We start from the raw sequence: 26,653 nt of genomic DNA, 5'->3' as shown, positions 1-26,653 counted from the left end.
TTTTGTTCGCTCAGAAAAACCTTGCCTACAATTATAAATCAGGAATAGGGAACGAGAGATGGGAGGGGGAGGGAAGTTTACAAACATTAAACACTTCAGTTTTACAAATAAAGAGCCATCATCAATAATAAATGATAAATAAATCAACCAACAAATCAATCAAAAAAATAATTAAAAAAAAATGAAAAAATCAATCGATAAATAAAAAATTACGTTTCTACTCACCTACTGCAGCACCGGGAGCCCTCCAACTGTATGCTGGGACGGGGCCCCCCCAGAGTGCGTCTCTCTGTGTTTCTGACAGCGAGGGGAGGGAGGGAGGGGGGGGGGCGTGGAAGAGGGAGGGGGGGGGCGTGGAAGAGGGAGGGGGGGGCGTGGAAGAGGGAGGGGGGGGCGTGGAAGAGGGAGGGGGGAGCGTGGAAGAGGGAGGGGGGAGCGTGGAAGAGGGAGGGGGGAGCGTGGAAGAGGGAGGGGGGAGCGTGGAAGAGGGAGGGGGGAGCGTGGAAGAGGGAGGGGGGAGCGTGGAAGAGGGAGGGGGGAGCGTGGAAGAGGGAGGGGGGAGCGTGGAAGAGGGAGGGGGGAGCGTGGAAGAGGGAGGGGGGAGCGTGGAAGAGGGAGGGGGGAGCGTGGAAGAGGGAGGGGGGAGCGTGGAAGAGGGAGGGGGGAGCGTGGAAGAGGGAGGGGGAGCGGGGCCGAACGGGGAGGGGGGGGGGGCCATGCCGAACGGGGCGGGAAGCCGAACGGGAGAGAGGGATGGGGGTGGGGGGGGGGGGGGGAAGAGCTGAATGGGAGGAAGGGAGGGAAGAGAGGGAGGATGAATGGGAGGAAGGGAGGGAAGAGAGGGAGGATGAATGGGAGGAAGGGAGGGAAGAGAGGGAGGATGAATGGGAGGGGGGGGGGGGAAGGATGAACGGGGGGGGGGGGGGTGATGAACGGGGTGGGGGGGGGGAATGAACGGGGAGGGGGGGGGAATGAACGGGGAGGGGGGGGAATGAACGGGGAGGGGGGGGAATGAACGGGAGGGGGGGGGAATGAACGGGAGGGGGGGGGCATGAACGGGAGGGGGGGGCATGAACGGGAGGGGGGGGGCATGAACGGGAGGGGGGGGGCATGAACGGGAGGGGGGGGCATGAACGGGAGGGGGGGGCATGAACGGGAGGGGGGGGGCATGAACGGGAGGGGGGGGGCATGAACGGGAGGGGGGGGGCATGAACGGGAGGGGGGGGGCATGAACGGGAGGGGGGGGCATGAACGGGAGGGGGGGGGCATGAACGGGAGGGGGGGGCATGAACGGGAGGGGGGGGGCATGAACGGGAGGGGGGGGCATGAACGGGAGGGGGGGGGCATGAACGGGAGGGGGGGGGGCATGAACGGGAGGGGGGGGGGGCATGAACGGGAGGGGGGGGGGGCATGAACGGGAGGGGGGGGGGGCATGAACGGGAGGGGGGGGGCATGAACGGGAGGGGGGGGGCATGAACGGGAGGGGGGGGGCATGAACGGGAGGGGGGGGGCATGAACGGGAGGGGGGGGGCATGAACGGGAGGGGGGGGGCATGAACGGGAGGGGGGGGGCATGAACGGGAGGGGGGGGGCATGAACGGGAGGGGGGGGCATGAACGGGGAGGGGGGGGGGCATGAACGGGAGGGGGGGGCATGAACGGGAGGGGGGGGCATGAACGGGAGGGGGGGGCATGAACGGGAGGGGGGGCATGAACGGGAGGGGGGGGCATGAACGGGAGGGGGGGGCATGAACGGGAGGGGGGCATGAACGGGAGGGGGGGGGCATGAACGGGAGGGGGGGCATGAACGGGAGGGGGGGGGCATGAACGGGAGGGGGGGGGCATGAACGGGAGGGGGGGGGCATGAACGGAGGGGGGGGCATGAACGGGAGGGGGGGCATGAACGGGAGGGGGGGGGCATGAACGGAGGGGGGGGGCATGAACGGGAGGGGGGGGGCATGAACGGGAGGGGGGGGGCATGAACGGGAGGGGGGGGCATGAACGGGAGGGGGGGGGCATGAACGGGAGGGGGGGGGCATGAACGGGAGGGGGGGGGCATGAACGGGAGGGGGGGGGCATGAACGGGAGGGGGGGGGCATGAACGGGAGGGGGGGGGCATGAACGGGAGGGGGGGGGCATGAACGGGAGGGGGGGGCATGAACGGGAGGGGGGGGGGCATGAACGGGAGGGGGGGGGCATGAACGGGAGGGGGGGGGCATGAACGGGAGGGGGGGGCATGAACGGGAGGGGGGGGGCATGAACGGGAGGGGGGGGGCATGAACGGGAGGGGGGGGGCATGAACGGGAGGGGGGGGGCATGAACGGGAGGGGGGGGGCATGAACGGGAGGGGGGGGGCATGAACAGGGAGGGGGGGGCATGAACGGGAGGGGGGGGGCATGAACGGGAGGGGGGGGGCATGAACGGGAGGGGGGGGGGCATGAACGGGAGGGGGGGGCATGAACGGGAGGGGGGGGGCATGAACGGGAGGGGGGGGCATGAACGGGAGGGGGGGGGCATGAACGGGAGGGGGGGGGGCATGAACGGGGAGGGGGGGGGCATGAAACGGGAGGGGGGGGCATGAACGGGAGGGGGGGGCATGAACGGGAGGGGGGGGGCATGAACGGGAGGGGGGGGGCATGAACGGGAGGGGGGGGCATGAACGGGAGGGGGGGGGCATGAACGGAGGGGGGGGGCATGAACGGGAGGGGGGGGGGCATGAACGGGAGGGGGGGGGCATGAACGGGGAGGGGGGGGGGCATGAACGGGAGGGGGGGGGCATGAACGGGAGGGGGGGGGCATGAACGGGAGGGGGGGGCATGAACGGGGAGGGGGGGGCATGAACGGGAGGGGGGGGGGAATGAACGGGAGGGGGGGGGGGAATGAACGGGAGGGGGGGGGAATGAACGGGAGGGGGGGGGAATGAACGGGAGGGGGGGGGAATGAACGGGAGGGGGGGGGAATGAACGGGAGGGGGGGGGAATGAACGGGAGGGGGGGGGGAGGAATGAACGGGAGGGGGGGGGAGGAATGAACGGGGAGGGGGGGGGGAGGAATGAACGGGAGAGGGGGGGGAGGAATGAACGGGAGGGGGGGGGGAGGAATGAACGGGAGGGGGGGGGGAGGAATGAACGGGAGGGGGGGGGGAGGAATGAACGGGAGGGGGGGGGGAGGAATGAACGGGAGGGGGGGGGGGAGGAATGAACGGGAGGGGGGGGGAGGAATGAACGGGAGGGGGGGGGGGGGGGGGGGGGGAGGAATGAACGGGAGGGGGGGGGGGGGGGAGGAATGAACGGGAGGGGGGGGGGGGAGGAATGAACGGGAGGGGGGGGGGGAGAATGAACGGGAGGGGGGGGGGGGGGAGAATGAACAGGGGGGGGGGGGGGGGGGGAGAGAATGAACGGGAGGGGGGGGGGAGAATGAACGGGGGGGGGGGGGATGAACGGGAGGGGGGGGAATGAACGGGAGGGGGGGGAATGAACGGGAGGGGGGGGAATGAACGGGAGGGGGGGGAAATGAACGGGAGGGGGGGGAAATGAACGGGAGGGGGGGGAAATGAACGGGAGGGGGGGGGAAATGAACGGGAGGGGGGGGGAAATGAACGGGAGGGGGGGGGGAATGAACGGGAGGGGGGGGGAATGAACGGGAGGGGGGGGGAATGAACGGGAGGGGGGGGGGAATGAACGGGAGGGGGGGGGGGAATGAACGGGAGGGGGGGGGAATGAACGGGAGGGGGGGGGGGAATGAACGGGAGGGGGGGGGGGGAATGAACGGGAGGGGGGGGGAATGAACGGGAGGGGGGGGGAATGAACGGGAGGGGGGGGGAATGAACGGGAGGGGGGGGGAATGAACGGGAGGGGGGGGGAATGAACGGGAGGGGGGGGGGAATGAACGGGAGGGGGGGGAATGAACGGGAGGGGGGGGGAATGAACGGGAGGGGGGGGGAATGAACGGGAGGGGGGGGGAATGAACGGGAGGGGGGGGGAATGAACGGGAGGGGGGGGGAATGAACGGGAGGGGGGGGGAATGAACGGGAGGGGGGGGGAAATGAACGGGAGGGGGGGGGAAATGAACGGGAGGGGGGGGGAAATGAACGGGAGGGGGGGGAAATGAACGGGAGGGGGGGGGAAATGAACGGGAGGGGGGGGGAAATGAACGGGAGGGGGGGGGGAAATGAAATGAACGGGAGGGGGGGGAAAATGAAATGAACGGGAGGGGGGGGGAAATGAACGGGAGGGGGGGGGAAATGAACGGGAGGGGGGGGAAATGAACGGGAGGGGGGGGGAAATGAACGGGAGGGGGGGGGAAATGAACGGGAGGGGGGGGGAGAATGAACGGGAGGGGGGGGAGAATGAACGGGAGGGGGGGGAGAATGAACGGGAGGGGGGGGAGAATGAACGGGAGGGGGGGGAGAATGAACGGGAGGGGGGGGGGGGAGAATGAACGGGAGGGGGGGGTGAATGAACGGGAGGGGGGGGGGAATGAACGGGAGGGGGGGGGGGAATGAACGGGAGGGGGGGGAAATGAACGGGGGGGGGGGGGAAATGAACGGGAGGGGGGGGGGAAATGAACGGGAGGGGGGGGGGAGAATGAACGGGAGGGGGGGGGGGTGAATGAACGGGAGGGGGGGGGGGTGAATGAACGGGAGGGGGGGGGTGAATGAACGGGAGGGGGGGGGTGAATGAACGGGAGGGGGGGGGTGAATGAACGGGAGGGGGGGGGGGGGAATGAACGGGAGGGAGCTTAATGGGAGGGAGGATGAACTGGGGGGGAGGGAGGATGAACTGGGGGGGGGGGGTGGGGGGTGGGGGCCGGGGGGAGCTGAACGGGGAAGTGAGTGTAGTGGGGGGGAGAAGAGAGCTGAACGGGGAGGGGCGGGTGAACTGGAGGAGGGAGGTGGAAAAGAGTTGCATGGGGAGTGGGGGGGGAAGAGTTGAACGGGGAGGGGCGGGGGGATGAAATGGAGGAGGGAGGGCGGGAGCTTAACAGGAGGGAGGGAGAGAGGGGGGAGCTGAACGGGCGAGAGGGTGGAGCTGAATAAAAGGGAAGCCGACTCCCGATTTTCAATGCTCGGTGAGCCCATTTGGCCAGGGCTAAAAATGGCGTTATTTGGGCCCCTACCACGCAGCCTGCACAGATTCGGGCTTCGAAGAGCTACTGCACATGCGCGCACACTCTAGCGCGCATGTGCAGAGGTCCGCCACTGTTTTCAGCGCCGGGACCTGGCTCCGCCCCTGACCCTTTGTGCTGCGCCATGCCGAGGCTAAAAACGTCCTGAGGTGCTCGCAGAATCACAAGATAAGTTTTCGGCACCCTTTTTATTTCAGAAATTTGCCGCACCTCATGGAGGAGCGCTGTTTTTACAGAGGGCGGAAACTTGGGCCCAATGAAACTAAATGTATTTACTCATGCTGGTCAATTTGCTCTCAAAGATTTAGAAAAGAAAATATTAATTCTGTAACTTAATTTTTGGATAGGTAGCACCCTCTTGTGAACAAAATTATGGTTACAGTTACACACAATGGCCCCAAGTTTCCACACGCGTCGAAAAAGGCGCACCTCAGAGCTGGGCGCCTGTTTTTCGCGCCGAAAAAAAAAGTGCGGTATTCTCGAGCTCCTTGGAGCTCGATGTCTGCTTGGCGCGGCGCACAGGGGGTGGAGCCTACCACTCGCGGCGATTTTGTAAGTAGGAGGGGGCGGGTACAATTGAAATGAGGCTTCTGGGTGCCGGCAACCCGGCGTGTGCGCGTTGGAGCGCTCGCGCACGCGTAGTCTGAAATAAACATTGGCACGCGGCCATTTTTAAAAGTGCTGCAGAAAGTGAAGATTTGTTTCTTGGACCCCTGCAAAGGCTTGTATTTTAATTTTTTTGATATTTCTGTGTGTGAGGGAGTGCTTTTAGCAGCACTGCTGAATAAATCACCTGCTGAAATCAGTGAGTTCAGCTTTTCACTGCTAAACTTGCAGAACCGGTGCCTGCAAATTAAGGACTGTGTGTTTGGAGAAATAAAAGTGCCAATTCAACTTTGCAATGGATCAACGTCCACCAAGAACAAAGAATTTCTTGCATGAGGAAGCAAACCATTGCATAATATGTGGTGCACCCATTCTGCAAATTTAAGTATAAAGATGTCGATGTGGCTGCCTCTCCCTGTCCAAATGGCCTCAGTCAGTCCCCCTCACAGCTCGAAGGCTGCTGCTGTTCTTTCTTCGGCTCCCGACCAGCCACTGACGCCACTGCAATCCCATGGCCGAATGGCCTCACGTCCGCTCCTGATTCTTCGGCTGCCTTCGAGCCACTGACGCCGCCCCATAAGCGTGGCCGAACGGCCTAAAGAATTTTAAATCTGCAGCTGCGTGTGTCCTGTGTTCATTCTTCGGCTCCCGGCCAGCCACTGACGCCGCTGCAATCCCATGGCCGAATGGCCTCAAGTCCGTCCGGGTGCTGCATCTTCGCGGGGAATGAAGGCCTGCCTCAAGCACCACAGCTCAGCTCGAAGGCTGCTTGCTGCCTGCCGCTGCCGTCGAGACACTGACGCCACACCGCTGCCTGAAAGGCCTGCCTGAAGCACTTTCACACAGGTAGGAACATGGTTTATTTAATCTTTTCTTTGCTTATAAATTTTTATTCAGGTTGGAATTATTTGTATAATATTTGTACAAGTATAACTAAGGATTGATTGTAGAATTTAATGACTTCCCTTCCCTTCCCCACCCACCCCTCCCCACCTCGTTCCCTACGCCTAATTTGTAACCTGCGCCTGATTTTTTTAAAGTGTAGACAAGGTTTTTTCAAGCGTACAAAAATCTTCACTTACTCCATTCTAAGTTAGTTTGGAGTACGTTTTCACTGTGGAAACTTTCAAATCAGGCGTCAGTGGCCGGACACGCCCCCTTTTGAAAAAAAAATTCTGTTCCAAAGTGAAACTGTTCTACCTGACTAGAACTGCAGAAAACTAAATGTGGAGAATTCCGATTTCTAAGATACTCCGTTCTGCACCAGTTGCTCCTAAAATTCAGGAGCAAATCATGTGGAAACTTGGGGCCATTAGAACTAAAATGAATCCAGAGACTGTTCTGTAACCAATAGAGTGAACTTGTGTTCAAGGTAAAATTGTTGGAGGCTCAGCTAGTTAAAGCAGTGAGTACCTGAGTCAGACAAATTAGGAAGCGCCAGGTCTGAACCCTGTTTTGATGTAGAAGGGATGGTGAAGGAGGCTATAATTGGCTTCAGCACTCAGTTAGGAAGTCCACATGTATAAACATTGAGTGAGGCAACCCATGAACATAAGAATTGCACCCCAGGAAGGAGAGAAAAAGTGTGGACAGAAAAGAAAAGAAAAATAATCAGAAAAGGCTTTATGTTGATGTGTTTTTGTCTTAAATAAACTGCATCGATAGCTGCACATAACCAGATTTTGGATCCAAACAGTATTGCTAGCTCTTGGTGACCTTTGATTCAGTAAATGAGGTAATTAATGAAGGATAGCTGGAGCATTATAACTCAAGGACTTGTAACCATTATCCTGATACCAATGGCAAATCATTTCCACTTAATACTGTAAACCATAATCATGGAGCTATTCCTTAAAACTAATGAGGAAAGAAGAAAGCTAAGTACATGGGCCAAGCTGACCCCATCAACAACTATGCTATCAAATGGACTCTCACAGGATTCAGTCCAACTTAATGCAGAGCACAACGTAACCAATGGTCTTGGACTGTTCCTCAGAGTGACTAGCACTGTTCAGTATTCCCTCCAACTTGGAGCCAGAAACGCATATCTTTGATGAACTGGAACCTGAGGTTTATTGCGATGAACAATGAAAGGAGGCAACATGAATTTAGAGCATTGCTGTCTGGCTAAAAAATAAGCATTGCTAGCTGGATCTGCTGGTGTATTTTGCCTCAGGATGAGCAATCCTAGATGTTAATATGCATCACAACCACTCTTTGTGGATGTTGAGCATAAAGAAGGAACCATAAGTGATGCAGGTTTTTAAGCCATCTGCTAGCATCAACCAAAAGGGTGAAGGATTAGACAACCACAGCAGCACCCCAAACTGTGCATGGCTGAAAACTTTGACACAAAATGCATTCTGAAACTGAAAACCAAAATTAGATACGTTAAGAGAGATCAGAATTGTGTCTAAGCTTACACAAATCTGTTCAAAAAAACAAATCATTACCATACCAATACAATAGCAAATGAGTCAACACAAAAAGGCCATTAAAATGTTGATAAAGAACTGTTCTTGATGTGCTAAATTTGAAGAGTGCGGCTGATGAGATTAAAAAACGGAAAGCGCAAATTTAAAAACAAATTCAAGGATATTTAATCCGCCATCATTGAAGATATCCAGTTAATAAAAAGCAGTCAGTTAATTTGGCACTTTGAGGGGATCTGATTTTCAACAGTTTATTTTAACCTCGTGTAATTCATTTGTATAGTATAGTTTATAAATGTGCATACAATTTTGGTACACTAACTTGAAAATGAGTAATACATTGGAAAGTCATCAGGCCAGCTACAAGGATGATTCTGAAATATTAGTTGCTCTTTTCCTTTTATATAGCTTCTAACATTTGCTTGCCCATCAAAGCATTTGTCTAGAAATTATATTCCTTTGGCCCAAGGAAACAGCTAGCATCCCTGTTATATTCAGTGTAACATAGCATGCAACAGTTCCTTTCTGCACAATCAAGATTGTGTTTAATGACCTTATATCAGGTACCACTCCTCCTATTCTTCATTAACAGCTACTCTGCAGTCAACTTATCTTGAGGCAACACCGAAGATTTTGTATAAGTGAAAAAGGGTACACAAATAGTTCACAAAAGCAGTGATCAGGAGATAAACTACAATGGCAATAGTATTGCCAGATTTGATTTTGTATGTGCACACACAGCACTGGTTCAAAGGCACCTAATTACCACAAACAAATCAAATTCGGGTGGCAAAAACATTTAATTGCAAGGCAAGTTGGGTGAAAGAGGTTAATCGTGGTCCAAAACTGGTTAGACTTAAAATGTTCAGATTATGGAGGTCCATAAAGTACTATAATGTATTAAATATTTCTACCACCAGAGGTCCTCCCCTGAGCTCTGTAAATTAAAGAAATTCAAAATATAAATGGGCAAGTTTTGTTTTTGTAGTACATTTAAAACAAATTTGAAAGCTAATTAGTATCACTTCAGAAGTCATCATCTCCTACAACTCTCCTCTTAGAGAGCTAAAACAATTTTGCAAAAAGAGGGATATGTCGATAACGAACAGTACAGGAGTACAATAATAAGGCTGGTTTCAGAAAGAAAGGGTAAGGAATATAGAAACACGTATGCAAAATTAGCAAACTTCAAAATTAGAGAATGAAGGAATTTTAGCTCTCATAGAATATCAGTCAGCACTGCAGACTCAATCCATTGACTCATTTAAAAAGGACTGGATAAGTATCTGTTTAAGAGCAGGGTTGAAGGTTGCAAAATCAAGTACAAACACAGTCAAATATGCTGGAACATAATAATTCTGGATGGGTCATTTGTATAAAGCAACTGATCAGAGCTCTGGACTGCAACATACTATAGGGGTAATTTAATTACTTTATGGCCCTGACACAGAGCCTAATGGTTCATAACAGTTTCTTCCAGTGCCATGGCCTCAACCCTGCTTCCTGGCAACAACTGAATATGTAGAACTTTTATAACATCACTACCTAACTCATTGATTTCAAGCAAATATTTTAATAGCTGCTGCATGCTATGGGTTATTCCCTGCCCTGCTCTTTCCCTCTAGCAAGAAATATTTCCCTGCATTTGCATTTCACCATTGATCAGAAAGACAGTGAATTCCAACAGTGAAATGATATTGGCTCAAATGATAAGGGTATTGAAACAGTTTGGATGGAGATAAGGAACAATAAGAGGAAAAAGTCACTGGTGGGCACAGTCTATAGGTCCTCTAAGAGCAGCAACTCTGTTGGTTGGAGCATAAACCAGGAAATAGTGGGGGCTTGTAAAAAGGGAACAGTAATAATCATGGGTGATTTTAATCTCCATATTGATTGGACAAATCAACTTGGTCAGGGTAGCCTTGAGGAGGAGTTCATAGAGTGCATAAGGGACGGGTTCCTTGAGCAGTATGTAATGGAACCAACCAGGGGGCAGGCTATCTTAGATCTGGTCCTGTGTAATGAGACAGGATTAATAAACAATCTCCTAGTAAAGGATCCCCTTGGAATGAGTGATATAGCATGATTGAATTTCAAATTCAGATGGAGGGTGAGAAAGTTGGATCTAACCAGCGTACCAAGTTTAAATAAAGGAGACTATGAAGCTATGAGGGCAGTTAGGTAAAATGGACTGGGAAAATAGATTAAAATGTAGGACAGCTGATGAACAGTGGTGCACATTTAATGAGATATTTCACAACTCTCAAGAAAAATATATTCCAGTGAGGAGGAAAAGGTGTAAGAGAAAAGACAGCCACCTGTGACTAACTAAAGAACGGTATCCAATTAAAAACAAGGGCATACAAAGTGGCCAAAACTAGTGGGAGGACAGAAAACTGGGAAGCTTTTAAAAGCCAGCAAAGACAAAAAAATGAATAAGAAAGAGAAGATGGACTATAGACTATGAAAGTAAACTAGCGCAAAATATATGAACAGATAGCATGAGTTTCTATAGGTATATAAAAAGGAAAAGGGTGGCTAAAATAAATGTTGGTCCATTAGAGGATGAGACCAGGGAATTAGTGATGGGGAACATGGAGATGGCAGAAATATTTTATATCAGTCTTTACAATAGAGGACACTAACAATATTCCGACAGTGGATAGTCTAGGGGCTATGGGGGACACACGGACATACACACAATCACAGTCACTAAGGAGGTGGTACTCAGTAATATAATGGGACTAAAGGCAGCTAAATCCCCTGGACCTGATGGCTTGCATCCTAGGGTCTTAAGAGAAGTAGTGGCAGGGATTGTGGATGCATTAGTGTAATTTACCAAAATTCCTTGGATTCTGGGGAGGTCGCAGCAGATTGGAAAACTGCAAATGTAACGCCCCTACTTAAAAAAGGAGGCAGACAAAAAGCAGAAAACTATAGACCAGTTAGCAAAACATCTGTGGTTGGGAAAATGTTGGAGTCCATTATTAAAGCAGTAGCAGGACATTTGGAAAAGCAAAATTCGGTCAGGCAGAGTCAGCATAAATTTATGATTGGGAAGTCATCTTTGACAAATTTGCTGGAGTTCTTTGAGGATGTAACAAACATGGTGGATAAAGGGGAACCAGTGGATGTGGTGTATTTGGACTTCCAGAATGCATTTGATAAGGTGCCACATAAAAGGTTACTGCACAAGATAAAAGTTCATGGGGTTGGGGGTAATATATTAGCATGGATAGAGGATTGGCTAACTAACAGAGAGTCGGGATAAATGGTTCATTCTCTGGTTGGAAACCAGTAACTAGTGGGGTGCCGCAGGGATCAGTGCTGGGACCCCAACTATCTACAATCTATATTAACGACTTGGAAGAAGGGACTGAGTGTAACATAGCTAAGTTTGCTGACGATACAAAGATGAGAGGAAAAGCAATGTGCGAGGAGGACACAAAAAAAATCTGCAAAAGGACATAGACAGGCTAAGTGAGTGGGCAAAAATTTAGCAGATGGAGTATAATGTTGGAAAGTGTGAGGTCATGCACTTTGCCAGAAAAAAATCAAAGAGCAAGTTATTATTTAAATGGAGAAAGATTGCAAAGTGCTGCAGTACAGTGGGACCTGGGGGTACTTGAGCAAGAAATATAAAAGGATAGTATGCAGGTACAGCAGATGATCAAGAAGGTCAATGGTACCTTGGCCTTTATTGCAAAGGGGATGGATTACAAAAGCAGGGAAGTCTGGCTACAGCTATACAAGGTATTGGTGAGGCTACACCTGGAATACTGTGTTAAGTTTTGGTTTCCATATTTACGAAAGGATATACTTGGTTTGGAGGCAGTTCAGAGAAGGTTCACTAGGTTGATTCCGGGGATAAGGGGGTTGCCTTATGAAGAAAGGTCGAGTAGGTTGGGCCTTTACTCATTGGAATTCAGAAGAATGTGAGGTGATCTTATCGAAACGTATAAGATTATGAGGGGGCTTGACAAGGTGGATGCAGAGAGGATGTTTCTACTGATGGAGGAGACTAGAACTAGAGGGCATGATGTTAGAATAAGGGGCCGCCCCATTTGAAACAGAGATGGAGAAATTTCTTCTCTGAGGGTTGTAAATCTGTGGAATTCACTGCCTCAGAGAGCTGTGGAAGCTGGGACATGAAATAAATGTAAGTCAGAAAGAGACAGTTTCTTGAACGATAAGAGGATAACGGGTTATGGGGAGCGGGCGGGGAAGTGGAGCTGAGTCCATGATCAGATCAGCCATGATCTTATTGAATGGCGGAGCAGGCTCAAGGGGCCGTCTGGCCTACTCCTGTTCCTATTTCTTATGTTCTTATGTAACCCATGGACATCTGCATGCAGGCTCTGAATAGTGCTCCCTGGTCAACATCCCAGGAGGGGAAGGCTGAGAGAGTTTTCTTTCAGATACATAGCTAAGATGAGCTGACTGGTATTTGGACCTGCGTCTTGTAGCTAAAATTCAAGTTCGTTATCTACTGCAACTACCAGGCTACCACAACATGATATTATTTATTAAAAGTTTTTTAAGGATGTAGAATTAGAGAGAGCAAATGTGTAAAGCTTTATTGTGCAATTTTATTTTCCCTGTTTTCGTCATCTTAATTCGTTGCTCCAGCCGTCTAGAAATTTGCTTCAAGATCTCTGACAAAACCATTTTGGGTTTTGTTATCAGGAAAGGCTGTGAATCTTGTCAACAGGATTGAAAACAGCTCTTGGTCCCTTTCCACAAATACAGTATACAGTAAATGTTCATACCTGTTGGAAGTATTTGGTTTGGCATTTCTGGACAACAGCAACTCTACACAATTCAACACTTTTTCTTCTGACTCACTGCTAGCACAGGCAGCCATCAACACTGTATACTGATCTACAGATTTAAAAAAAACACAATGTGTTACTGCAAAAAGGGAAAATATATAGAGGAAGAACCAACATCTAAAATGTAAAAAGTGAAAGGAATGTTGCGAAACAATGGCCCTGAATCCGCGGCCCCTACGGGTGAGTATGAGGCGCGCACGTGCCCGTAGTGGCTGTGCAAGTTCCGGGTTTAGGTATGCGAAGCGCACGTGCCCAAACCCGGAACTTGCGATCTGTCAACTCGCACGCATCCGAAGGTAAAGGGCCTCCGCTGGCGGAGAGTTGCCCAACTTCTGCCCAGCGAATGCCCTTGAAATTCTCCGACTGATAAATTTATCAGCGTAAGAGTTTTAAAGGACAAAATATATATATTTTTTTTAAATCAATAATTTTAATATTGAAAATCCTATTAAATAATGTAAGTTTATTTTTAGACCCATTAAAATATGTAAATTTATTTAAAAAAAAATTATTTTGTTTTAATTAATTAAATTCCATTTTGATTAATTTTATATATGCGATGTTCTTTTTACATTTATTTTAAGTGCGCGTGTGTTGTTGGGGGAGCCCCATTCATACTTATGGTGAGTTCCATATATACATCACCATAAGTATGAATAGGGATCCCCCTACTTTGATTGGTTGAGCCGATCCACATCATCCCAGGCTCGCTTATGAAGCGCTTAATTCCCTGGGACTCTACGCTGCCTTTGCATAGTTGCCCAGGACCAGAGTCTCCGTACCTCCAGGGCCATCAGGTAAATTTGTAGAAATTTTTCAGGTCGGAGGCATCCGCCCGCGGACTGCAATTTCTGGGCCAATTTGATGCAAATGTGAAAATTATCTATGGTTGAGTGGCAGGAGACAGAGAGAAGGGATAATGAGTCAGTACTCAGATTGGCAATTTGTGACCAGTGGTGTCCCATCGGGATCTGTGTTGGGGCCTCAACTATTCACAATATTTATTAACTACTTAGATGATGGCATAGAAAGTCATGCATCTAAATTTGACGATGACACAACGATAGATGGCATTGTAAGCAGTGTAGATGAAAGCATAAAATTACAAAGGGATGTTGATAGATTAAGTGAATGGGCAAAACTGTGGCAAATGGTTTACAATGTAAGAAAATGTGAGGTCATCCACTTTGGACCTAAAAAGGATAGAACGGCGGGTGGGGGGGTGGGGGGCGGTCCGGGTATATAGATCATTAAAATATGAACAGGTATAGAAAATAATCAAAAAGAGTAATGGAATGCTGACCTTTATATGTAGAGGACTAGAATACAAGGGGGGTAGAAATTATTCTGCAGCTATACAAAGCCCTGGTTAGACCACATCTGGAGTACTGAGAGCAGTTCTGGGCACCACACCGTAGGAAAGGTCTCAGACCTGGAACATTAACTCGGTTTCCCTCACCACGGATGCTGCCTGGCCTGCTGAGTATTTCCAGCATTTTTTGTTTTTGTTTAAGAAGGTTATATTGGCCTTGGAATGAGTGCAGCGTAAGTTTACAAGAATTATACCCAGAATGGCCTACTCATGTCCTCATGTTCCTATGCAGTAGATAATTGAGATAGTTCCACCCATTGCTTGAACCAATGCAAATTAATGATTACAATTTTATTGCAGAAAATTCAATTTTATCAGTATGTATTTTGTACATCAGATTTTCAGCAGTAAAACATATATAATGCTGCATTTTATTGGTTAAGTGAGATTCTGATGTGTTGCAAAATTAAAATGTGTGATGAAATGAAATGATTTAAGGTACCAAACAAATTCAACATACATCATTTGGTTCGGTCACTATTTAAATTACTAACATATCATAATTGGCAAATTGATTGGTCAGATCAAAAAGCATATGGATAAAAAAACAGTGATACTATTTACTTCATAATTTATTAAAAAGTATTAAAACTGTAATAGATTTGCTGTTTAACAACAGAAAATATTGGTGGTTCAGCAAAATGTAACAAATAGAATGAACAAAGTTGTAAAATAGATTCAGTCATTTTATGTAGGAAATACTCCTTCAGTCTCACTGTGTAAAGCACCTAGCTTTCAGTTGTCTTTTATTATTTAAAATAAAATCAACGCTCGCAAATTTTGTCAGTATTCTCACAATAAGTGCATGAAATGGGCACCGTTATTTTATAAAGTAAAGTTGGAATTTTGAAGCATGCACAATAATTGTTTCCTTTTGAAGCCTCAAGCACCAATTACCCTCTTGAACATACTCAACCATCTGTTCACTACATGCAATGTTCATCAGTTCAGTAACTGCAAATTATATGAGTGAATGTCTTAGTTAGGTCCACTGGTGTTCACAGATGTGGTCAATTTAAAAAACAGGATTTACAGTGAAAACATATACAATGGATCAAAGCAGATCTGAGATTGTACGTTAACCTACGTCACAGCCATTCAGAAAATTAAATAGCAACAGAGTTTGCGAGGTTTGGTCTTGGGCCGTTTCCAATTTGACTTTGTTTAGTTCTACTTGCAGCAACCTTGTCCCACCTCTTCCAATGCTCATTATTGTCATGTTTCACATTTGACAAAAACCAAATCCCTGAAAAATATTCAGCTTTATGAGATCTTGCACTAATTTCAAATATATAACTAGATTTATAACAGAATTCTAGTTCAAAATTAAAAAGCTATTCTCAAAATAACTTCTTCTGGCCTTATACAAAATGTAAAAAATAAATCTACAGCAATGGAAAATGTTGTAAAATAGGTTGACGTACATACTAATAGAACACTGAATTACTGTATGATAAGGATACAGGCATAGAATTTCCCTTTCTCCTAATGAATTATAGGAACATAACAGAAGGAATAGTATCACAAGGCTACAAGTGGAGCTGATCTCTTTTCACAGCACCATTCCTTGTGCTCCACCACAATCCACTGGGAGATAGATAAGTTTATAGAAAGATTCAATTATACGTTAACGCGCCTTCCACCATAAATTAATTAGCTTAAATTTCACGAAACAAAATGTAAAATTGGGATATAAAAAAGTGTGTGACTAATTAGTGATCTTGCTTGTTCGAAGTGGAATGTGTTTCCAGCCGATAAAAGCTTATTTAACTGTCAGTGAAATTGAAGCCCATGATCTGAAACAGCTCTCAGACTGAAACGGTGCTGATGAGATTCTTCATGTACAGTATAATTATTTTGGTGACAGAGGACTGTGGTATTGCACTTCAAGATTTTAAATGTAATATTCCATGAGACTGAGTCATTTCCCTTATGATGCCAGAATGCATATCTTAGGTTACATACTCCAGGATTAATAATCGGCCTTTTTTAAAGAAACACTGTGCTCTTGAATTTACCTTGGATTTCCATCACATATTAATTTGAATGTGGAAATATCTGTATGGCTGCGATATAGGTGAATGTAAAATTTCAGAGTTACTTTCTTCTGTTTTCATTTATTTGCTTATTCTTTATTCCTTTTGCAAGGACCTTGAGGTGCTTTCTATGTGAAGGACACTATATAAATGCCAAGACGTGTTCAACTTTATTAAAAAAATGTAAGCAAAATAAAAACAGAAGAAAATAGCTGAAGGAGGGTGGGGAATTCAGAGGCCAGATTGGCCAGGAAGAAGCAGAGAGCTTAAGGCTGGAGGAGGTTGGTGAAATAGAGCTCTTTAAAATTATGAAAGGTTTTGATAGAGTAGACAGTGTCTACACTTGAGGGAAGAGCAGAACTAGAGGCCATTAATACAAGATAGTCACCAAGAAATCAAATAGGGAATTCAGAAGAAACTTTTTTACCCAGAGGGTGGTGAGAATGTGGAACTCACTACAACAGGGAGTAGGTGAGGTGAATAGTATAGATGCACTGAAGGGGAAGCTAGATAAGCATATGAGGGAGAAGGGAAAAGAGGATTATGCTGATACAGTTAGATAAGGAAGGATGGGAGAAGGTTCGAGTGGAGCATAAATGCCAGCATAGACTGGTTGGGCCGAATGGCCGTTTGAGCTGTATATTCTATGTAATTCCAGGTGAAATTGTGGAATGAGGCCATGGAAGGAATTGACAAAGATACTGATGTCGGAATTTTAGTTCAGCCCCAGATTGAACAAGTCACCCAATTTTCACATGGCTTGATCCAGCTGTGCAAATACTGTCTGTCTGTCTGACTGACAGACAATGTCAGATAGATAGTCGAACAGAACAAAGCTAGTATAATTGGTCAAGAGAAGTAGATATATGTGTTCTAAACATACATATGCAAGCTGGCCTCATGCCTGTGACTATGTCACCTATGAATAGCATGTAAATGAGGAAGAGGAGCAGGCATGGATGGAGAGGGAAGGTGGCAGCGTCGGCAGCTGCACAGATAGTCTCAAACTTAGAGATCAAGATTTGGTGCTGTAGGAATGTATTGCAGGGAGGGAAGGAAGTGGTTTGAAGAGGTGGTTCATCATGGAAAAAATGAGGCCTGGATAGTAATTAATGTGGTCAAGACAGGTCTGTAATGAATGACAGACAGTTGTGGGCCAGATGCACTCAAAATTATTGCTCTACAACTTAAAGGAGGCAAGATAATAACCATACTAATAATAGGAGAAGGTGAATGATTTTGTGGGTAGGTCAACAGCAGCAGAGGTATCATGGCAATGGAAGCCGAGAGGAGAGGAAGTTGGGAGTTTGATATTGAATTAGTGAGGGATCTCATCCGGTCCGGGTGACTTATCCACTTTAATTTCAAGTGCGTCCTCTTTATCTATTTTTACCTCATCCAGTAGCCCAGCAACCTCCTCGTTTACCATAGCTTTGGCAAGGTCCTCTTCCTTGGTAAACACCGATGCAAAGTACTCATTTAGTACCTTAGCCTTTCCTTCTACCTCCACCAATAGTTCTCCATTTTGGACCTTAATCAACCCTACCGCTCCTCTGACAATCTTTTTACTATACCTATAGAATACCTTTGGATTCCTTTTTATGTTCTATTCTCATACTGTCTCTTTGCCCCACATATTTCCTGTTTCACTTCTCTATACCTTTTATATTCAGCCTGATTCTCCCTTGTATTATCAAGCTGACATCTGTCATACTGTTTTTCTGTTTCATTCTACTCTTTAACTCCTTCGTCATTCAGGGTGCTCTGCCTTTGATTGCCCTCACTTTCCCCCTTGTAGGAATGTACTCAGACTGTACAGAAGCATCCTCTCTTTAAATGGGAAAATGCTGGAGTCCATTATTAAGGAAGTAGTAGCGGGACATTTGGAAACGCATGATTCAATCAATCAGCATGGTTTTATGAAAGGAAAATTATGTTTGACAAATTTGCTGTAGTTCTTTGAGGATGTAACAAGCAGGGTGGATAAGGAGGAACCAGTGGATGTGGTGTATTTGGATTTTCAGAAGGCATTCGATAAGGTGCCACATAAGAGGTTACTGCACAAGATAAAAGCTCACAGGGTTGGGGGTAATATATTGGCGTGGATAGATGATTGGTTAACCATCAGAAAACAGAGAGTCGGGATAAATGGGTCATTTTCCGGTTGGCAAACAGTGACTAGTGCTGCAGGGATCGGTGCTGGGTCCTCAACTATTTACAATATATATTAATGACTTGGATGAAGGGACCAAGTGTAAGGTAGTCAAGTTTGCTGATGATACAAAGATGGGTGGGAAAGCAAATTGTGAGGAGGACACAAAAAATTTGCAAAGGGATATAGACAGGCTATGTGAGTGGGCAAAATTTTGGCAGATGGAGCATAATGTGGGAAAAAGTGAGGTTATCAGTTTGGCAGAAATAATAGAAAAGCAAATTATAATTTAAATGGAGAAAAATTGCAAAGTGCTGCAGTATAGAGAGACCTGGGGGTCCTTGTGCATGAAACACAAAAAGTTAGTATGCAGGTACAGCAAGTGATCAGGAAGGCAAATGGAATGTTGGCCTTTATTGCAAGGGGGATAGAGTATAAAAGCAGAGAAGTCCTCATACAACTGTACAGGGTATTTGTGAGGCCACACCTGGAGTACTGCGTCCAGTTTTGGTCTCTGTATTTAAGGAAGGATATACTTGCATTGGAGGTTGTTCAGAGAAGGTTCACAAGGTTGATTCCGGAGATGAGGGGGTTGACTTAAGGGGATAAGTTGAGTAGATTGGGCCTATACACATTTGAGTCCAGAAGAATGAGAGGTGATCTATTGAAACATATAAGATAATGAGGGGGCTCGACAAGGTGGATGCAGAGAGGATATTTCCACTCATAGGGCAATCTAAAACTAGGGGACATAGTCTTAGAATAAGGGGCCTCTCATTTAAAACTGAGATGAGGAAAAATTTCTTCTCTCAGAGGGTTATAAATCTATGGAATTCTCGGCCCCAGCGAGCTGTGGAGGCTGGGTCATTGAATATATTTAAGGTGGAGAAAGACAAATTTTTGAGCGATAAGGGAGTAAAGGGTTATGCGAGCGGGCAGGAAAGTGGAGCTGAGTCCATTATCAGATCAGTCATGATATTGAATGGCGGAGCAGGCTTGAGGGGCCAAATGGCCTACGCCTGCTCCTATTTCTTATGTTCTTATGTTCTTACGTTCTTAAATGTTGCCACTGCTCCATTACATTTCTACCTGCCAGTCTTTGACTCCAATTTACCTGGGCCCGATCCCTCCTCAATTCTCTGAAATTGGCCCTCCTCCAGTTAAGTAATTTTATTCTAGATTGTTCCTTGTCCTTCTACATAACTCATCTAAACCTTATGATACTATGATCACTATCCCCGAGATACTCCCGACTGTGATATTCTCCACTTGACGCATTCATTCTCCAGGACTAGATCCAGCAATGCCTCTTTCCTAGTTGGGCAGGAAACACTGATCAAGAAAATTCTCCCGAACACATTTCAGAAATTCCTTCCCTTTTCCGGTCTTAATACAATCACTGCCTCATTCAATATTGGGGTAGTTAAAGTTCCCATTATCACTACTCTATAGTTCTTGCACCTCTCAGTAATTTCTTTGTAAATATGCTCCTCTATCCCCTTCCCAATATTTGGCGGCCCATAAAATACACTAAGTAGCGTATTAACTCCTTTATTGTTTAACTCCAACCAAATAGATTCTGTCTTTGATCCCTCAAAAGACATTCTCTCTTTCTAGCACTAATATTTTTCATAATCAGAACTGCTACCCCTCCTCCTTTTTTTCCTTCCCCATATTTCCTGAGTACCTTGTACCCAGGAATATTAAAGCATTCAATCTTCCCCTTTTTTGAGCCAGGTCTCAGTTATCACCTCTACATCATATTCCCAAGTGGCGATTTGCACCTGCAGTTCAGCAACCTTATTAACCACACTGTGCATTTACACACATGCACTCCAAGTCTAACTTCGACCTCTCTGTATTTTCTATGAACCCACCTACTTCAGTATTATTTCTAATTCTAAGTAATTCTTCCAGTACTCAGAGCAATGTGCTCTGACTCTCCCAGTCCTCTGCGACAACATACGGGTTGTAAATTTTAGGAATTTAGAAATCCCAACAGTAAACTGAGTTAATATGATTTGATCATTTCATTAATCGGTGTACTTCTGTTTCATTTGTGAATGTGTTCATTCGGTTGCCCCACACCTTTGAGTTCAATTGTCTTTAAGCATTCCTCCGATGATACTGTCAACAGTATTTACACAAAATTACTGCTTTTAAATTAATAAGTGACAGAAGAAAAGGATGTCAAAATTGTTCTCAATTCCTTTTAGCCGGTTGATATATTTTTTAAAGAAGCTCTGATAGTGGGAAACGTATACAAAGAATGGTCTATTAATATGCAAAAATAAACAAATACATGGATGAATTCCTTTGATTTTTCTTCTCGGATGCAGTTTGCTTGCTTGTTTAAATAGCGGTTACTAATACACTGAAATTATGCCTGTTCCTTCGCTTATAACGTCATTTCAAACCACACAAGAAGCAAATGAACCATGAAGACCATTGGAATGATACTCCTTAAATATGCTATCATCTGTGTTCACTTTTCCCCAGTTTGAAAATAATGATTGCAAAAACCTATTGTTTGGGAGTTAAATGTCACAGTTTTAAACAATTGATAGTTTAGATTTAATAACAATTGCATTTCCTTGAAATACAGAGGAACAATGTGGATAGCAAATTATCCTTTCAATTCTGAGACCTGAAGTAAAATCTAATCCAGGCTAACAGGATGAAAGCCTTAGCTTTTAGGGCTGTTCTGAACCAGTTTCTATTGGATATGGACCCATAGCACAAACTGGCACGAAACTGATGATCTTGCCCAGGGAAGCTACAAAAACCACAGCTGTGTGAAATGGAAAATGTTGCACTGGCACAGTAGTGGGAGGTGGGGTCTCTTCTAAGCAGGGGTCCAGATACACTCTTAGGCAGAGTATTAGGTGTTTTGGAAATGGATTGACATGCTGGGCAGTATGGCTGGCAGTTTAACACATTCTGGTCTAAGTATTTCAATTATAAATTGAGGCAATCTTCTTTAATCAAGGGCTCTTGCACGTTCTTCTGCCATATTAAATTCCAAATCTATTTTCATTAGAATGTTTGAAAGTCAAACTCACTTCATAGACAGTAAGTTCCTTTGACTCAATTAAAAACACTATCGTAGTTCCTAAGGATCCAGTAAAAGGATTGAGCTCTTCCATGGCAAGCAATTTCTGAAGAACATTCATTTTATATGCTACTCCATTCCACCATGTTTTTACCTCAAAAGCTTACTTGTTTTATCAACCCAATTGCTTGTCAATTTATTTGCAAGTCTTTCTTTCTTTCTTTACTTGGGATGATTCCCACTGCAGCAGAGGTGAGTGACTGTTTTGTTTAAATGCACTAACATTCTTCACTTCGTTGGAATTTAGAGATCCTGGTGAATGAAGTGTCAGTATTACTGCATTTGACCTCTCAAGATTTAAGATTTCCTCTGGATTCATAGGTGTCCCAGAATGCTATTGTAAGAAATGCCTCAGGTTTCTGTCTGACTACAACCCCACACAGCAGCAGGCAGTTTTGGTTCTAAAAGAGCCTTTCATTGTTACCTCTACTTTTACAATATCTAGTCAATGCTCCTGTTTGCAAGCTCCCTCTGCCTGTGGAGTTTCTTGTATATCTCTGCCTCTTCCCCAAGGTGCCTGAAGCTTTACAGAATGATTAAAGAATAGAATTAAGCAGTTTCTTTTCAGGCGTATTGAGTTATTTCATTCAATGGCCTGACACCTTTTAAGTAGTTAGGTTTTATTGCCCCACGGATTAACAGCTGTTTTTGTTTAAAGCAGAATCCTATAAAACAGCATGTTCCTTTCAGTCACCTTTTGTCATTTCCCCATTTACTCTTTCTATCTGACATCGTGATTGGATTAAATAAAAAATAATGTAACCAGCACATCCAAATATATAGTAGAAGTTAGCACTGGTAATGATTTGATTGCAAAATCTTTCCTCTTCAAGGCTTGTTTGAAGAAAACACTACTTCAGTGGTCCTATTATTCATGCACTCATCTTTTTGGTTGACAAACTCAATCATCATAACACAAGCACATTGCTCAAAAAAATCCAGCTTTTTAGAATTTGCCTCATCCCATTTCATACAGAACTAAGCACCAGCATTAGACAGCTTACCCCTCACCCTCAATGATAACACAAGTGATTTCCACCACTGAAAATCTAGTTCTATTTTCTGCAGCCGGACATATGCTGGTGCATATATTTAAATTGTATTTAATTAGTTTTTTTTCATTCTAGTCATATTAATTGACTGCGTACCTGTACAATCCACAGTTAATAAAAAATACCTTACCTTTTACAAAGCTTGCATTAGCACCTCTATTGAGAAGAAGATGGGTGATTTCAAAGTTAGCTATATTTGCAGCATACATCAATGGTGTCCAACCAAAACCAAAACGTGTTTCCACATCTACACCTGTAGTAAAAGATGCAGATTAGAGGAGCAGGTTTAAAAATGAATCTAAAGTTTATATTCAAAAAGGGCTACTAAAATTATTTTATCATGTATGCCCAATATTTATGACCCAAGAAACATTTATTCACGCTGGAAGAATTACATGTGTCCTAGATATTTTTACAAATCTGCAAACTAAGATCAATGAAAAACTGCAGCCTCATTCCCACTTTGCTCATAATGGCCATTAATCAATCATGCACTATTACATTCAATAGGATCGTCGCAATACCCACATATTTTAAAATAGTCATTGGTCTAGCCTCAGATGTGCTGAAATGAAATAGCGGTGAACTTCAACCTCTATTTAACTTGCAAAAGGGCACTTAGTTGCCTTGTAAAATATTTACTCAATTGGTAAACAAAAATACGCAATTAAGTTATTAGTAAGATAATGGCATCGCCACATCACTGATCCCATCTGCCACAGAAAATAATTAAAAATAAATAAAAACACTCAAGAATCTCACGTAGAAGCTGGAGCTCAAAGGATCCCCAAAAGCCAACACAGCAACATTCGAGCAGTTCCCAGAGCATTCCCCGATGAGACGACAAAGGGCTTTTTAAAGTAAGCCGTGCTACTTTCGTCAACGGGAAACAACTGATACTCAAAAAGTCCTGGTCAATCCCAGAATTAATTAAAAATAAACACATTTCATTTATTAGCTCCTTCCATGGAGAACTTCATCTTAACATCCTATTGAAACACGAAGGCAGATTATTATCTGAATGGTGGCAGATTAGGAAAAGGGGAGGTGCAACGAGACCTGGGTGTCATGGTTCATCAGTCATTGAAAGTTGGCATGCAGGTACAGCAGGCGGTGAAGGCGGCAAATGGCATGTTGGCCTTCATAGCTAGGGGATTTGAGAATAGGAGCAGGGAGGTCTTACTGCAGTTGTACAGGGCCTTGGTGAGGCCTCACCTGGAATAGTGTGTTCAGTTTTGGTCTCCTAATAGAAACATAGAAAATAGGTGCAGGAGTAGGCCATTCGGCCCTTCGAGCCTGCACCGCCATTCAATGAATTCATGGCTGAACATGCAACTTCAGTACCCCATTCCTGCTTTCTCGCCATACCCCTTGATCCCCCTAGTAGTAAGGACTACATCTAACTCCTTTTTGAATATATTTAGTGAATTGGCCTCAACAACTTTCTGTGGTAGAGAATTCCACAGGTTCACCACTCTCTGGGTGAAGAAGTTTCTCCTCATCTCGGTCCTAAATGGCTTACCCCTTATCCTTAGACTATGACCCCTGGAATCTGAGGAAGGACGTTCTTGCTATTTTGAGGGAGTGCAGCAAAGGTTCACCAGACTGATTCCAGGGATGGCTGGACTGACATATGAGGAGAGACTGGATAAACTGGGCCTTTATACACTGGAGTTTAGAAGGATGAGAGGGGATCTCTCAGAAACGTATAAGATTCTGACGGGAAGGGACAGGTTAGATGCGGGAAGAATGTTCCCGATGTTGGGGAGGTCCAGAACCAGGGGACACAGTCTTAGGATAAGGGGTAGGCCATTTAGGACAGATGCGAGGAGAAACTTCTTCACTCAGAGTTGTTAACCTGTGGAATTCCCTGCCGCAGAGAGTCGTTGATGCCAGTTCATTGGATATATTCAAGAGGGAGTTAGATGTGGCCCTTACGGCTAAAGGGATCAAGGGGTATGGAGAGAAAGCGGGAAAGGGGTACTGAGGTGAATGATCAGCCATGATCATATTGAATGGTTCGGCTGTGGTATATGCAAGCACTCAAATAATGACTTCACGAGGTAAGGGGATAGTACTTGGACTACAGAGACCGTAGTCCTTTATTGCAGCTCCTGGAGTGAGTACACCAAGAGGTGAGCTCCCTTTTATACTTGGTTACCTGCAGTATACAGGTGACCCTTAGGTCTCCAGCAGTAGCACCCTCTGGTGGTACAGGTATGGTGTATACAGAGTGAAGGTATATTCAGTGGTCTAGTGTTACAGTACATACATTAACATACATACATAACAACACTCCCCCCTAAGGGCTCAAGTTTCAGCCTGAGTTACTTCTATTTTTTTGGAGCAACTAGTTTAGAATGGAGCATCTTAGAAATTGCAATTCTCGGCATTTAGTTTGCTCCAGTTCTGGTCAGTTGAATAGTTTCATTTTAGAACAGATTTTTCTTTTCAAAAGGGGGCATGTCCAGCCACTTACTCCTGTTTTGCAAGTTTAGGCAGCGAAAACTTACACCAAACTAACTTAGAATGGAGTAAGTGTAGATTTTTGTACGCTCAGAAAAACCTTGCCGACACTTATAAATCAGGCGTAGGGAACGAAAGGGGGGGGGAGAAGGGAAGTTTACAAACATTAAACACGTCACTTTTACAAACAAAGAGCCATCATCAATAATAAATGATAAATAAATCAATCAAAAAAATTAATAAAATATTTTTTTAAAAATCAATAAAAAATTATTTCTACTCACCGACTGCAGCACCGGGAACCCTCCAACAGCATGCTGGGACGGGGCCCCTCAAAGTGTCTCTCTCTCTGTCAGTGTCTCTGACAGCGATGGGAGGCGGGGGGGAGGGAGGGCGAGCGAGAGAGAGCAGGGAGGGAGGGCGAGCGAGAGAGAGCAGGGAGGGAGGGCGAGCTAGAGAGAGCAGGGAGGGAGGGCGAGCGAGAGAGAGCAGGGAGGGAGGGCGAGCGAGAGAGAGCAGGGAGGGAGGGCGAGCGAGAGAGAGCAGGGAGGGAGGGCGAGCGAGAGAGAGCAGGGAGGGAGGGCGAGCGAGAGAGAGCAGGGAGGGAGGGCGAGCGAGAGAGAGCAGGGCGGGAGGGCGAGAGAGAGAGAGCAGGGCGGGAGGGCGAGAGAGAGAGAGCAGGGCGGGAGGGCGAGAGAGAGAGAGCAGGGCGGGAGGGCGAGCGAGAGAGAGCAGGGAGGGAGGGCGAGCGAGAGAGAGCAGGGAGGGAGGGCGAGCGAGAGAGAGCAGGGAGGGAGGGCGAGCGAGAGAGAGCAGGGAGGGAGGGCGAGCGAGAGAGAGCAGGGAGGGAGGGCGAGCGAGAGAGAGCAGGGAGGGAGGGCGAGCGAGAGAGAGCAGGGAGGGAGGGCGAGCGAGAGAGAGCAGGGAGGGAGGGCGAGCGAGAGAGAGCAGGGAGGGAGGGCGAGCGAGAGAGAGCAGGGAGGGAGGGCGAGCGAGAGAGAGCAGGGAGGGAGGGCGAGCGAGAGAGAGCAGGGAGGGAGGGCGAGCGAGAGAGAGCAGGGAGGGAGGGCGAGCGAGAGAGAGCAGGAGGGAGGGCGAGCGAGAGAGAGCAGGGAGGGAGGGCGAGCGAGAGAGAGCAGGGAGGGAGGGCGAGCGAGAGAGAGCAGGGAGGGAGGGCGAGCGAGAGAGAGCAGGGAGGGAGGGCGAGCGAGAGAGAGCAGGGAGGGAGGGCGAGCGAGAGAGAGCAGGGAGGGAGGGCGAGCGAGAGAGAGCAGGGCGGGAGGGCGAGCGAGAGAGAGCAGGGCGGGAGGGCGAGCGAGAGAGAGCAGGGCGGGAGGCGAGCGAGAGAGCAGGGCGGGAGAGCGAGCGAGAGAGCAGGGCGGGAGAGCGAGAGAGAGAGCAGGGCGGGAGAGCGAGAGAGAGAGCAGGCGGGAGAGCGAGAGAGAGAGCAGGGCGGGAGAGCGAGAGAG

At 47.1% G+C, this 26,653-nt stretch overlaps 1 protein-coding gene across 2 annotated transcripts in view; it reads right to left on the bottom strand.

The window, feature by feature from the left end:
* asz1 (ankyrin repeat, SAM and basic leucine zipper domain containing 1) overlaps positions 1–26,653 on the bottom strand; it is a 129,009-nt gene that overhangs the window by 68,340 nt on the left and 34,016 nt on the right. For both annotated transcript variants that reach the window (XM_070901617.1, XM_070901618.1), the window contains exons 3-4: positions 22,849–22,971; positions 12,932–13,043 (exon numbers count right to left, since the gene is read on the bottom strand). In XM_070901617.1, coding sequence (XP_070757718.1) covers positions 12,932–13,043; positions 22,849–22,971 — 235 coding nt within the window. The remainder of the gene's footprint in view (positions 1–12,931; positions 13,044–22,848; positions 22,972–26,653) is intronic.

Source organism: Pristiophorus japonicus, chromosome 15 (genome assembly GCF_044704955.1).
Source record: "Pristiophorus japonicus isolate sPriJap1 chromosome 15, sPriJap1.hap1, whole genome shotgun sequence".
In the NCBI taxonomy this organism is placed as follows: domain Eukaryota; kingdom Metazoa; phylum Chordata; class Chondrichthyes; family Pristiophoridae; genus Pristiophorus; species Pristiophorus japonicus.
The sequence above is the reverse complement of the archived record's forward strand: the minus strand, read 5'-3'. Positions and strand labels throughout refer to the sequence as shown.